General features: G+C 41.8%; 1 protein-coding gene across 2 annotated transcripts in view; it reads right to left on the reverse strand.

Annotated features, from left to right (window-relative positions):
* b4galt6 (UDP-Gal:betaGlcNAc beta 1,4- galactosyltransferase, polypeptide 6) overlaps positions 1-13,955 on the reverse strand; it is a 28,867-nt gene extending 14,912 nt beyond the window's left edge. The window contains exons 1-2 of one of the 2 annotated variants that reach the window (XM_031311821.2): positions 13,175-13,954; positions 4,510-4,626 (exon numbers count right to left, since the gene is read on the reverse strand). In XM_031311821.2, the coding sequence (XP_031167681.1) occupies positions 4,510-4,626; positions 13,175-13,289 (232 nt within the window). In that variant the 5' untranslated portion in view covers positions 13,290-13,954. Of the gene's footprint in view, positions 1-4,509; positions 4,627-13,174 lie in introns of both variants that reach the window. The other variant, XM_036006842.1, reaches the window with a different exon arrangement.
* Between the last annotated feature and the right edge of the window lie 764 nt (positions 13,956-14,719).

Consider the following 14,719-nt stretch of genomic DNA (forward strand, 5'->3'; position numbering starts at 1 on the left):
GTAAAAAGTAAAAGTAAAATGTATTTACAGTAACTGCAAAGTCACATGTTTTATTGTATGTCTTATGTTTTATCAGTCCTGGTGTGTGTATTTTTGTCCATGTGGTCTACTGAGAGCAGTGCTGATTGTAGAGTCTGACAGCAGCAGGCAGGAAAGACCTGCGGTATCTCTCTGTGACGCAGCGCGGGTGCAGCAGTCTGTCACTGAAGGAGCTGTTCAGTGCTACAACGTTACATTTTCTGATCAGTTTTCCCCCCCTGCCAAAACGTCTTCCTGACCGTCACACGTTTGTCTCACCAGTGAAGTTTGGTTGCCATAAATATGGGGCACCGCCGATCCGTCATTGGCTGCCAAGCGGGCTTCGGTGCTCCAGAGCCCGGGCGCAGCGCCGCTGACCCTCGGTAATACAGCCTCCAGTAAAAGTGAAAATTATAGTTTTCAACATAAGTTTGTTTTTTATTATTCCCGTTTTTAAATCATAGTTGCCTCTCCACAGCGTCAATTAATTCTCCGCCAGGCTGCGTAAGACACGTTCATATCTTATTTATTTGGCTGGACCTCTTCACATCCGCTCCCCCTTTTCCACTGCTTCACACACTTTATTTGCTTACGCTCCCATGGTTAAAAGGAAATAAAACTTAAAATACATCCATGAATAAAACCAACCGCATTCCGATTCTAACAACATATTTCCATTTTATGCTGGTTAGGATAGGAACTTTTTTTAAAAGCCAGGCCTTGTTTGTGGTAGTGGACAGTATGGATACTGTCGAAGTTCAGCATCAAAATAACTGAACCACCCCTTTGTAAATCATGGGTCGCTAAACACAGCGCCCTCACTGACCAAGGTGCAAACTAATGAACTAACCAACTTTTTTTCTTATTTGCATATTACCATTTTAAATTGTAATATGCAAATAAGATTAAGAGAATAAATCGTTATGCAAGTACTTTTACTTTTAATACTTAAAGTAAATTTAAAATCAGGTACTTTTTACTTTTACTTAAGTAGGATTGTCATTGTGGTACTTCTACTTTTACTAAAGTAAATATGTCTCTGGTTATTTGTACTTTTACTTAAGTACTGAGATTCAGTACTTCCTCCACCACTGGTTATAGCGAAGGTCCTTCCATCAAAGACAATACGCATCAGAGACGTGGTGAAAACACTCTCCCCATTGTTAACTTCAATGCAGAGACTGAGTTGGTGGGAAGAAAGGATGATTTCCTTTCCAGATTTTGCAACAAACAAGGACTTATCAATCTTATGACCGAGGAGCTGGAGAAGAAGGGCTGCACTGCTATCAATGCATCAAGTGATGCAGACGTAGACGTTGTCAAAGCTGCAGTCAAGGCCTCAGAACATCAGCCCACAATCTTGATAGGGGAGGATACAGACCTATAGGCCGTTACAGACCAACCAGACGGCCGACCGTTGGCAGAAAAGGCAGTTGGACTGATCAGTCTCCCCGAGTTGGTCAAAAAAATGTCTCGGAACACACCGAAGCGATGAGACGTAATACGTCTCCATAACAGCAGGCGGCGCTAATCTGTATTGTCGACCAAAAAATGAAAACCGGCAGCTGATCGGACGAATGCGTCACGTGGGTCTGGCTGCGGCTTCCGGATTTTTCAACCGGCCATTAATGGCGACTCATTCAGAATACGATCTCATATTGTACTAAAATAGTTTCTGAAAACATTTTAAGCGAGAAATAGCCCATGCAGTCTTCATTTCAGATCAACAAAGGTCAGTTTAAAAGATTTTCATCCGATTTTGAGAGGCTTAGTCACGCTCATCCCGCTTGCCGTTTCTGGGTGAGTCCTGACTGCCCTGTCTCCGACTGAGCACGTCAGGTCGGCTAAAATGAAGGCCGACAGCTCCTCCAACGGATGACGGCACGGAACACACCGAACAGACTCGACTCACTGACCTCGCCAGACTGTCCAACGGCCGATTATCGGCCCGGTGTGTAGCTGCCTTTACTCATTCTTCTCCTCTACTATGCTGGGACGAACAATAGAGGCCTCTATTTTCGTTCAGACAAGTCCAAAGCTACTAAAGTGTACAACATCAGTGAGATGAAACAAGTCCTGTAGTGACTTGTGTTCCCAGTTGCTGTTTATGCCTTCACAGGATGTGATACAACTTCATGCACTTTTAGAGTTGGCAAACAGACAGCATTCCAGAAACTTGTGAATGGTGAATCAACCATCCAGTCCTTTGCAAATGTGTTTCTGCTCCCACATCAAGCAAGGGATGTCATAGAGGACCATGGGACCAAGGCAATGGCAGTGTTGTTTGGCGGAGTACCGATTCACTTGCCTCTTTGCACTACAACCTTTTTCGCAAGAAAATCGTTACCGCCAAATCATTCGTTACCCCATAACGTCTGCCTCCAATTGAGTTCTCAACCAAATACCACTGCCAAAGAGTTTACTTCCAGATCACGGTGTGGATTGGAAAGGAAGGTGACAGGAACACAGTGGATTGGGGATGGAAACTGGTGGACAACCGGTTCCTGCCAGTTATGACCAGTAAGACTGCTGCCCCAGAAAGCCTGCTGCAGATGATCCACTGTAATTGCACAACTGCCTGCCAAACACAACGGTGCAGTTGCAGGGCATATGGACTACCATGCCTGCCTGCTTGTGGACCATGTCAAGATGGGAATTGTGAGAATCACTATAATCAACCTCTATGGGAGGAAGAGTGTGACGACTAATGGTAAATCTAGTGAAGGTCAAAAAGTATAAAAAATAAACCAGAATAAGAGGAAACAACTGAAGAAAATAGAAAAAGATATGTATAAATAAGAAAAGTATTTAAAAAGTATAAAAAAACAAAAAAGGCAAAAAAATATTTATTATAAAAAATATTTTAAAAAAATCTATAAAAAAGTAAAACAAAAAATAAAAAGGGGTTAGCGGTACTGAGCCGTCACATGGCAGCCCTGTTTTGACTAATTTTACAGTACCACACAGTTCTAATGAATATATTCAAACGATAAGAGAAAGGAGAAATATGTAATTACTTAAGGGAAATTGTATTATTAAATTCTATCTTTTTGAATTCTAATTGTATTCACCCTTATTTTTCACATAAATATGCTTGTAACCAATTGCTTTAATATATACTTGTACTTGTAATCACTTATCTATCATGCAAATATGCTAATTCGAATATTACATGGCCAAAACATATTGGGTTGGAATAGTAGTCCTGGTCTAGGAGGAATACAAAGGAGTAATGGTCATTTTAAGGAGCTGACGGCCGCCATTTTGAAAATGGGGCCTTTCTTGGAGTCAAACTTTGGTAAACTTTTAGTACGTTTTTAAGTACATCTGATACTACTGTAAACCACTGAGAAATCTTTTGTTAGAATTTTTTTGGGGTCAAGCCATATTTGCAGCTGACTATAAGCTAAGCTAGGCTAGCAGTTCAAACAGCTTTGTTGTTAGGGTTTGAATTAGGGATGTATAAAAAAAGAGAGTTGGAGGCCGATTAAAGTTGCTCGGTAGCACACAAAGCCAAAAAAGTTTGACTGTGTGTAAAATGACTGGGCCTATAGAGCATTTCCTTTAACCCCGCCTCCAAGGGGCTCGGTCTCAGGCTCATTTTACAGAGTTTGTACAGGGAAGTTGATGTTCCTCAAAAAACGTTATCCACTGATTTACAGACTCTCTTTTGGGAAAAAAAAAACTATTTTTGGGCCCAATGGCATCACATGACGGACCCAGAGGTTGTAATTACACAGTTCAGTTCAGTTTATTCTTTGTCCCAGAAGGGCAATTTGTATGCAGCAGGAAGACATCACATGAAAATATACACCACAAACCACACAACAATTAACTTACTAAAAAAACAGCAATAAATACAGCAATAAAACAGCAATAGTAGCAAAGTTATGTTGGGGACATATTAAAAGTAATAATCAATAATGATAATGAAATAAATAAAAAGAAATTACATTAAGATAAGCAAGAGTTATCACCTCCTCTTAGCTAAATTGAGTGCCTGAATGGAACGAGGAATAAAAGAGTTTTTGTATCTCTGTTTAAGAGCCAAGGGAGTGCTAAAACGTAAGCCAGAAGGTAATAGCAAGTATTCTCAGTTCATTCACAGTTAGGGTGTGTGATCACAAAAGGCTTGTATCATGTGGATGTGGCAAAAGTTTTGTTAGAATTCCTCATGGGGGAATCTAGAAGAGTGCTCTATAAATTGAACTGTAGTACTGTGGTCACTGTTAATGTGGCTGCCATTGCTGCTAACCTTTAAGTCTCCACACAGCGATGGTCAGGGCTGGACATTTGAAAGGAAAGTAGAAACGGTGAATGTGAAAAGGTGTTGAAAGCCACTTGCCAACATGGTCTGATTGCTGGTTGTTACTCTCATGTACAATGCATATTGGTACATGTGGGCCAGGCTCTCAATGTTCTTTCCTCTTCATATACTGGGTGTAGAATCTTTGTATTGAGCTAAGAAAGGGGTCTGTGTGTATCACTCACCCGTCCCGTTGAGTGTACTGTTCTTGTTGGTGTACAATCGGATCATCTGGCCGATGGTCCTCACGTTGTCCCTCAACATGATGCCCTGAGCCTGCACCATGAAGAAGTACGTGTTGGCTGACAGGAAGACAGGAGAAAGAAGTTTAGACTTATACTCAATGACATTTGCTTCATTTGTAGCGTGAGCCATTACATGCCCTTAGTTCTTGTCCAACACAACTTAACACGTTACTCTTACAGTCACAACAACACTTTCGATTCTCAAGCTGCAGCTAGAACACAGTGAAAGTAATTTAACACAACTACAGAAGTGGACACTGGAACAACAACAATAAATATGAATACTGTCTTCCACGTTTGAACTATTGGGCGGACAGTAAAGCTGTAGCATCCCAGATGTCTAGAAAATAGAGGTGCAACGATGAATCAATGAGTTGTCAACTATTAAATTAATCGCCAACTATTTTGATAATCGATTAATCGTTTGAGTCATTTTTTTTATTAAAAAAAAATAAGATTTCTCTGATTCCAGCTTGTTACATGTGAATATATTCTAGTTTCTTCTCTCCTTTGTGACAGTAAACTGAATATCTTTGAGTTTTGGACAAAACAAGACATTTGAGGACGTCCTCTTAGGCTTTGGGAAACACTGATCCACATTTTTCACCATGTTTTGACATTTTTGGAGATCAAACAACTAATCGCTTAATCGAGAAAATAATCGACAGATTAAATCGACTATGAAAATAATCGTTAGTTGCAGCCCTACTAGAAACTATTCATTGGAGCTGTTAATGACACGGCCACTTTTGTATTAGCAAACTTATGAACTGAAATTAATAACTGCACTGACTGCAATATGTCCATTTGATTTGGATCAATGTTTTAATAGTACTCTAACAATCACAATGTTCTGTCTACAAGATCTTTTTGATATGTAGACTATACTTTCAAATAGTTTGCATTTAGTGAAAAGGAAAGATGGGAAGAAGGCAGTAGGTAACATTGCTGGGGTGATAATCCATCTGTTAAAGTGAAACTTTATTCAGACCTGATAGGAGAGAGACTTTGGGCGTTTTCACACCCACAGCCTTTAGTTCGGTTGAATCGAACTAGAGTTTGTTTGCCCCGCTGGTGCGGTTTGTTTGGGCAGGTGAGAACGCGGCAATCGAACTCTGGTGCGCACCAAACAAACGCACCGAGACCTGCTTGAGGTGGTGGTCACGGTATGCTTTCAATCGAACTCTGGAGCGGTTTGTTTGTGGCGAGAACGCCATCCGTACTCGAAACGCACCAACTATATGTACTCTGGGATGCATCTGCGATGCAGCAGAGCAGCAAACTGTAGCAGCTTGCAGTGTTTCTCTCACAGAAATAGACTGCAGTCAAGCTTGCCGTCTGTCACTCGTATCTCTGTGGTCAAACCAGCTGCCGCTAAAATTGGAGACCGACGCCAGCAGAGCAGAGCAGATGTAGTAACGCCCCCCCGCCCAGACCATCACTAGTTCATAAGCAGGAAACATTTCAGAAGAGCTTCTTAACCACTAATGATCTTAACCACAAAAAAATATTTTACTTTTCAACTAGTGTTTCTGAGTTTGGAGGATTTTTTAGATCAAATTTGTGATTTAATAAATTTAATAATCGAATGAAAAATCAATTGAAAAAAAGAAAAAGTAAAGCATATTTGCTTTAGCTAATAGAACAAACTAAATAAGACAAATCAATGTACATCATATATTTTAATATTAGTATAAAGCTGCCCTGCTCGATTTCTAACAGTAACTACAATGTCTAAGGTCTAACTCATCCACAGTATTTAAAAAGGGTACAAACAGTATCTCTGAGGGTTAACACATGCACATCGTTCTACAGCGTACGTACATACATACATATCTCGTCATATTACACAACCCTGGTAGTTTCTGAGTGCGTGTGAACGAGTAAACAGGGCATATTTGGGGATGATAAGTGACTTATCACGGAGCAGCAGCCAGCCATGGTTGGTGAGCAGGAGACGCCGTTAAGGCTGCGTTCACATACCCAAAAAGCAAACCTGGTGATTCTCTGCAGGGTTGTGCAGCGGTGGGTGTCACGTCCTGTTGTGTACTTTAATCCCCCAATGTAGCACGAGTAGACTTAATTTTTTTCGTAGATTTACTGTTTTTCGATCAGATGGTTTATAGATCAGAGGCTTGGCGTTAACGAGGTAACTTCAGGTTCAGCCCAGGGTTTTGTGTATCACGACGGTGGATCACTTGTTACCGGGTTAAAATCGCCGTGGTAACTTCTGCTGAACACCTAACCTGCTGGGGAGCAGGTTATGTTGGAGATTAGAGATCAACCGGTGTAAAAGCACCGCCTACTGACCAATCAATACTCGGTTGATAACGGCGTCACCGTTCTTAGAAGATCAGCTGGAGCTCGGTGCGCTCATAAAAGTTAAAACATTTAGAGAGCGACAACCCCGTAAACATTCTCTGATGAGTATTTTTATGAAAGATATAGATTTTCAGCGGAGGGAATTACATATAGGCCGTTTGTCGGCTTCTTGAGCCGTGTGTTGCCAACGCGCACATCGGTTTGAATTATGTTTTTATATTTTTTATTTGCTCTCATGATGGCTTCCCACTGCCAGGGTTGCAACTGAAATAATAGGCTAAAGCAACGACAGTTTATGGACAAACAAGTGTAATCATGGTCAGATCTTGTGCCTGACTGACGGGGAAGTGACATTGGTAAGCGTTGTGATTTACGCATTTACAGCGACTGTATTGCGTTTTGCCTGTAAAATCGTGTCTGTGTTCTTCATATTTATGCAGAATTATAGTTAGGTCTTATGTAAAATATGCGGCTCTGGTAGATGTTTGCGATTGGTCGTGCTGTGCAAACACCGCCTCTTTTATGTGAAAGCGCGTCACTGGATTGGGAAACCCTGGGTTGATTGAACTAGTTGATAACCACCGTCGTGACACAGCTTATGCAGGACCGCGGTTGTTAGGTTAGGTGAAGCCGGGTAACTGAAATAAATCCGGAGCATGTTGATCTTGATTCGTAGTACAGGGCTCTGGACGTTTCCGAGCGCACTTGAAGGCAGCTTCATTTCCCGGAGAAAGGGAGAAAGAAAAGAGACGGAGAGACTGAGGAAACAGTCAGCTGTTCCACAAACTCCCGGGCAGTTCACTGCTTGCGTTTGGGGTTTTAAAACTTTCTTGTGGCAGCAATAGAGGCAGTGATGTTTCCCGTTTCCTGTACGGGACTCTCACACAACCTCAAAACACACCCGACAAGTCTGATTTACGCACACATGACTGGCCACGCAGAGTGACACAGGGTTGAGTTTCTACAAAAGTTGATGACTCTGTCCCAACTTTCCGTTGCAGGCCGCTGCGGTTTTTATCGTCTCCCTCCGCTGCAGCCTAGACCCACTACCCCCATTCAAAATGAATAGGCATACCTGTGTTTTTGCCGTACTGTCTGACGGCCAACGCAGTCAGTGTGAATGCAGCGTGAGGAAATAGGCCTGTCGCAATATGCAATAAGTCAATTAATCGCATGATAAATAAAAATGAGCTTGATAATTTTAAAATGGAAATTATCGCGGCCGGAAAAAATTTCATTTTATTTATTGTTTTTGATTGTTTTGTTCATTTATTGGGGATATTTAAAATGTCTTCCAGTTCCAGTGTTCAATATTCTTTAGAAATAAGTTTATTCATATTTGAAAAGGTGTACCTGCATTATTATGCCATTATCATTATATTAGATGAAAATGGTCTCACAATGACAATATTAATGTTTATCACAATAATTTATCGTCCAGCAAAATGTGTTATCGTGACAGGCCTATAAGGAAACAGGAAGGTCAAATCAGGCTGGAGCTCAGATAATGCTACTGACAAAGACAGACTTATTATTACCTTAGATTAGTTGGTGACAACAGTCAAAATGTAAACCAAAAATAGTGTCATCTTCAGTTCAGGATAAAAGGCTGAGGGGGTTTTAAAGATACATATTTCCCTTCATATCTGCTGCCAGGCTAACACACACACACACACACACACACACACACACACACACACACACACACACACAAAGTATGTACTGTACTCTGGTTCCCAACTGCACACATGCTTGAAAAGTCATATTTGTCACAGCAAAGGCAGAACAAGCAAAGCATGAAATGACTGTCCTGAGTTCAGCTGGATGTTGAATAGAGCGTGGTGGAACACAGTCATCCAGACTGGCTGAGAATCCACACACGCTTGTCAGTCTGTACTATACGGAGAACTCAGGCATCACCCGATTGCAGCATATGTGTCAGCAACATGCAGTAGAGCTGTTTTCACATGTGAACTCCGGACACTGTCCGAGGAATCACGTCCCGACTCTTTACTGGAAGATTTACACGCATTAGTCTACCTCTACTATAACTAGCTACAGCAATCAACTGCCTGCAATTTTCAAACCACATGCAGCGTACAGCTGGGTGACACAAAAACAACCCAAATGTCTTAGTAACGTGTTGGCCCAGCTTCAGTGCCAGTCGGTAGAAATATGGCTACATTTTGTCATGGAAAACACCTGACTTGTAAACATTATCCTTTCCTAACTTTGAGAGTGATATGGATGTCGCCTCTAGTAGTACACACCACACTAAATATCAAATTTAAATATATAATTAATACATCTCTGTAGTGCAGACTCTGCACTACACTAAATATTAAATTTAAATAATAATACATTAATTAATAAATAACCAGCTTTTCAAAGTAACAGTTGTGCAATTTTAAGCTCATTAAACTATTTTCAAAAAAAGTGCTATAACAATTGTACTGGCATTGCTCCCATTATCCTCCGTGACACACTCTTCCACTTTGCCCGACAACTCTTCTCCAAAACTGCGCTGAGATAACAGAGCTCAGCCCATAGCTTCACACACTCCAGCAGATAGTATGCGTGAAATAAAAACAGGACACGTCATTTCACTGTGTGTAACTACGCTAACTAACCGTGTATTGTGAACCGCGTGTAGTGATTTTAAAAAAAAAATGGACAACAGCTGTGTCTCAAAGACCGGGCAACAGCCGGGACGTTGAGAATCCACGCGCGAGAGGTGCTGATAGTTCTAGTCAGGACAGAGAAACATATATAAATGTTCTCTGCCCACCGTATGCCAACACTCCGGTAAGTCCACTCACCCCGTCTCTGCCCGGGCATGCCCCAGCTGCTGCACATTTGTTGACAAACTCCGACGCACACGCGACGGTGAAATGGTAATTGTTCTCACGGACACACACGCGCAATATCAACTGGCTAGTTATCCTCCAGACCACGTCTCCTTTTCTTTCTCTCATTTCGGCCGTTTGGCGCGCGTGCCCGCTCGCGGTGTGAAGCGCGTCCGCGCTATTACCCGAGATGCACTTGACGGCCTTTTGTGCAGCAGATCTTTTTTTTTTTTGATGACCTAGTTAAGGCGGTAGGGTTCCCCAGCTTAGGTGGGCCGCCCGAGCTGCAAAGTGCTGCGGGAAACCCTGAAATTTGAACAACAACTTCTCAGTCCCTCCCCCCTTTCTGCTAAACCCCAAAATGGTCTCTTAAGACCCTCCCCCCACAAGGGAGAATGAATGCGTGTGCATGAGCAGTGACTGACACGCAGTTAGACACCCTCCCCTGACCCTGATTGGTGCATCTGAACAGGGAGCTGTGCATTTGTGCAAATCGCACTATAGGCTGTAGGTGGTGCCAGAGGAGCCAGATTCTTTTTTTTTTTTTTTTTAAATACCTGCTTCATGTAGTTCTACTGGAACCAAGGTTATTATAGTTTTGCATTTTTCATTAGTTTTTATTTTTATTTCGTTTTGACTTTTTGTTTTCAAATTCAGTTTAGTTTTAATTAGTTTTTATAGCGGGTTTGCTAGTTTAGTTTAGTTTTTATTTTTTGAAAATGCTTAGTTTTAGTTAAGTTTTTATTAGTTTTAGTCTTTTTTTGTAATATGGGTTATTTGTCGGGGGATTCAAAAAGGTCAGAAAAAGTATTGTGTAATAATAACTCAACAAAAACATCATACAATTTTAGAAATATGTATTCAACAATAACACCAGTACATAAAATGTACATATGATGATGAACACAGATATGTAAACAGTCTACACAAGACGCCGCAGTATGTGCAAAATGTGTAAGTGACGTGTTCCAGGAAAAAAACCTAAATAGCCAACAGACTAAAGAAGACATACATGAACAGGTGTTTTGAACTTTGGTTTGAGTAAAGTGGCGAACTCTTTGAAGTCAATCGACTCACACAGTTGTGTAGACATCCCAGTATCAATCCACATATTAACCTACGCTTCCTCCCGTTTTTGGTGTTCCTGCGTATTTACTAACCAGCAGCTGTCAGGTCGATGAAAGCCTTCCTGTAGTGTTCTCTGTCATGCTGCAGCTGGCCCTGTATCCATACATCCATACCCTGTACCAATACATCCATGCCTTGTACCCATACATCCATACCCTGTACCAATACATCCATGCCTTGTACCCATACAGCCATGCCTGTAACGTTACCGAGGTTAGCTTCTATTTCGGGGAAAGGGGGCTTTGCGTTCTCCTTTACCTTGTTAAGGTAAGCTAGGTTAGCCTCCTAGCTTGTGTGCGCTTCTCAAATGTACTTTCCAATTCATGGGATTTTTCCCTGTAATAAATTGTCCACATATTTTACCACCTTCCACTGCAAGGCGCTTTTATCTGACACAGTCATAATCAAATAGGTGCCGCTTTCTTCCGACTTTCGGTACCGCTATGATGGCACGGAGCCACGGACATGTTGTGTTCAATTTGACGTGGAATGTCGGAATTTCTGGGTTCCCAGTCGGAAACTATACATGTCTACGGGAAATGTCATGGTCAGAGAGATATAACGTTATTTGCTCTATGAAAGATCGACAAAGACGAAAACTAAGGACATTTACTCGATAATTTTATTTTAGTTAGTTTTGCAAACAGACATTACAGTTTGTTTAGTTATCGTTTTTTGTAATGCCTCGTTTTTATTTTTATTTCAGTTAACGACAATGATTTTTCCCACCTAGTTTTCGTTATTTCGTTCGTTTTCGTTAACGATTATAACCTTGACTGGAACATAGGGACAGTTTCAGCAAATATGACAGAAAGTTAGTTTTATAAGTCTTGCCTACTGCACCTTTAACGTAATTAACAAAAAAAAAATTTTTTCTAATCTAATAAAACACTGTTACACTTTTTGAAACTATTTCAGCTTGTGTAGGCCTATCAGGGCTTTCTGAACATATTGACCACACTTTTAAAAATACTGCGATAATACCGAAAACCATGATAATTTTGGTCACTATAACCGTGAGGTTAAATTTTCATACCGTTACATCCCTAAAGCTTACCATGAGCGGTGTAGCTGTGCAGGAGTTCAAAAACAAAAAAAAAGAGATAATTGTGTCAGTGTGAGAGCTTTATTTCAGTAGAATGTGGAATATTTTTCCAAATAAGTGGAATTGGCAGTGAGTACATGTAATATAATACTTGATCAGATTATAAGGGTAGATGTGTTTCACTGCTTCCACCTTTAGTAACAAACACCAACAAAATACTGGGTAAATCCCCCTAAATCTTAATCTAGAGGTCCAAACACATCAACGCCTTAGATTTACTTTACAGACTCTAAAATGCAATCCAGTACTTAACAACACCAGCGAAAACACAATACCCCAAACCAACTAACGCAGAACACAAAACCACCTCATTTCCTTTATATACAATCACACAGCTACCCTCGGGCTAACACAAGTCTTCGTTTCCCAGAACTGCCTCTCTTCTCAAGCATGACCACTGCTGATTGCCAGTAAAAGCCTGCACTATCATCAGCCACCCACCCACACACACACACACACACACACATTCCTCAATATTGTCATAGACCAGGAGACATGTCTAAGTGGCCAAACATCTGGGCTGCATTGTGCTATTATTATAATTATACTGCTAATTAGGAATGGGCTCTAGTAGTCATCACATTACATGATGAGGTTTACTGACATACAGTCAGCGTGTGTTGGCAGGTTGACCAGAGTTCAGTGTCCCATAATAAATTATCAAAATAGTGTTTCAGAGACCTTTTTCTCCAACGAGACAAACTGTGCGGTAAACGCTGACTAATGCAAACTAGGAATTCTCAACAACACTCATGTGCAGATGGTGGATGGTGAATACTGGGACATTTAGCCCACTCTAAAGCTGAGGCATGGAGCGGCTCAACCTGCCCGGGATGCTGTGTTGATCCTGGGTACAAATCCCTGACATTAACAACACTTTATTCATTCACATGTAAGCTGTGCAACGCCAGCTGAAGCGCATATCATCCATAAATCCAACACGAGGGGGACAATACGTCTGTCATATGTCCATCCACTTGTCATTGAAAGACGCATTTTGCTTTTTACCACCGCAAAATACCGGGGGCTAGCTGGACATCATGGCCTGGGGTGGACCGTTTAGCTGTGCGGTAGTTAGCCTATTAGCTTAAGCTAACGGGTTTAGCGTTCAGCTGGAGCTTATAGGGCTGCAGAAGATAATCTAGACATAATCACATTAACTGTTACCTTGTGAAGCGTTTAGTGTAAACATATGTTGACTAACCTATTCCAGGAGCCACATAAATGAAGTAGAGACAAGTGGTGGACATGGAGAAGAAGAATATGAAGGCCAGAAACGATCGGTTGGACATTCGCAGCAGCCGCCTCCAGTTCACCATCTTGGCTTAGGCCCGTCTCTCATTCGCCGATATGAATCCCATAAAATACTTCTTGGAATTAAAAAGTCCCCGAATTGTTGGACTGCAGTGTCAACGGTGTGGTCATGGGCAAATCTGCACCGTTAAAGCCCAAAGATGCAGCACGGAAAAGGCAAACGCTAGCGATGCTAGCTGGCCTGCTTTCCCCTGCCAAGAAACTTCCAGATGGAAAAAGCAGGCCTGTCGGGTTAATATCAGGCGACTAAAAGGCGCATGGAGCACCGCCGGTCGGCCATAGTGAAACCGTTATCCTACGGGCTAAGAGCTGGGCAGCAACCTAGCTAATTAAGGGTACTCATGGTAGCCTTCCATGTTCGCGGTGTCGCCAGCGAAGCTTTTATCGCCAGCACTGAAGGTTGGTCATTGAAGGAGGCAGGACCACTCTGCCTTCACCCACACAGCTCTACTCTCGGCCGGCGCGATGTTTCCAGCTCAGGCGGCGCACTACTTCATCAAACCGCGCACTCAAGAGTCCAGTCATGCCACCGGGTGTCTCCGCACGACTGTGGCATTCAAAACACAAACAGGCAGGATAATCTATATGAGAAATAAACTCAATAAAAGAGATGTCGAGTCCGCCTCCTTTTCATTTTCTGCTGGCACTGCAGAGACCGTTTCCGGTGGGCGTAACCACCCGTTCCCCTCGTCCGCGTCGCCATGGAAACCTGTCTTCCTGTAGCGCCCTTTTTCTTTATTTAGAGAAATTTAAATTGCAAATTTGCAGAACATTAATAATAATAATTCATGTATTTTACTAGAGGGGGAAAACAAGTAACTGTGACCCCACCGGTGGCAAGAAAAACTAAATCAGTTAAAATGGTCTGCAGACACATCTTGGTTTGCAACCATTAGCCTAACATCTACATTTTTAACAGTCAGAGAGACTCAGAAAGGAGCCCTAGTTAACATGCTTCTCCGGGCAGCATGTCCCCGCATAGACGAACATGCTGCAGATTGTTCATGCACCTGTTTCTTATGTAGTTCTAGGAAACCTAGATTAAACCTAGTAAACCTAGGTTTACTTTTTCCCCTCTCTGTGTCGAAACCTCTGATTGGAGTTTGATTGAGGTTGCTTGACACACAGGTCAGCAGATAGAGCTCAACAGTCCCGCCCCGAGAGGTTCCGGAAGTAAATTTCCCATTCATTTCTCCCATTGACGTCTGGAAAAATCCGTACATAAAGAGTTTTAGACCATACCTTAGGCTAACCAGCTACGACGTGACTCATAGCCATACAACATATAATTTCGACCGAAAAAACAAACAGAAAATCCAAAAAAAGTCAAAGGTACAAGACTGTGTACATAGTTTCATTATTGAGAGGAACTACTCATCCCATAAACCACCGCGCACCACTGAAGAAAGGAAGCTACGTTAGTTTAGCTAACAGC

Source organism: Sander lucioperca, chromosome 11 (genome assembly GCF_008315115.2).
Source record: "Sander lucioperca isolate FBNREF2018 chromosome 11, SLUC_FBN_1.2, whole genome shotgun sequence".
NCBI classification, from domain to species: domain Eukaryota; kingdom Metazoa; phylum Chordata; class Actinopteri; order Perciformes; family Percidae; genus Sander; species Sander lucioperca.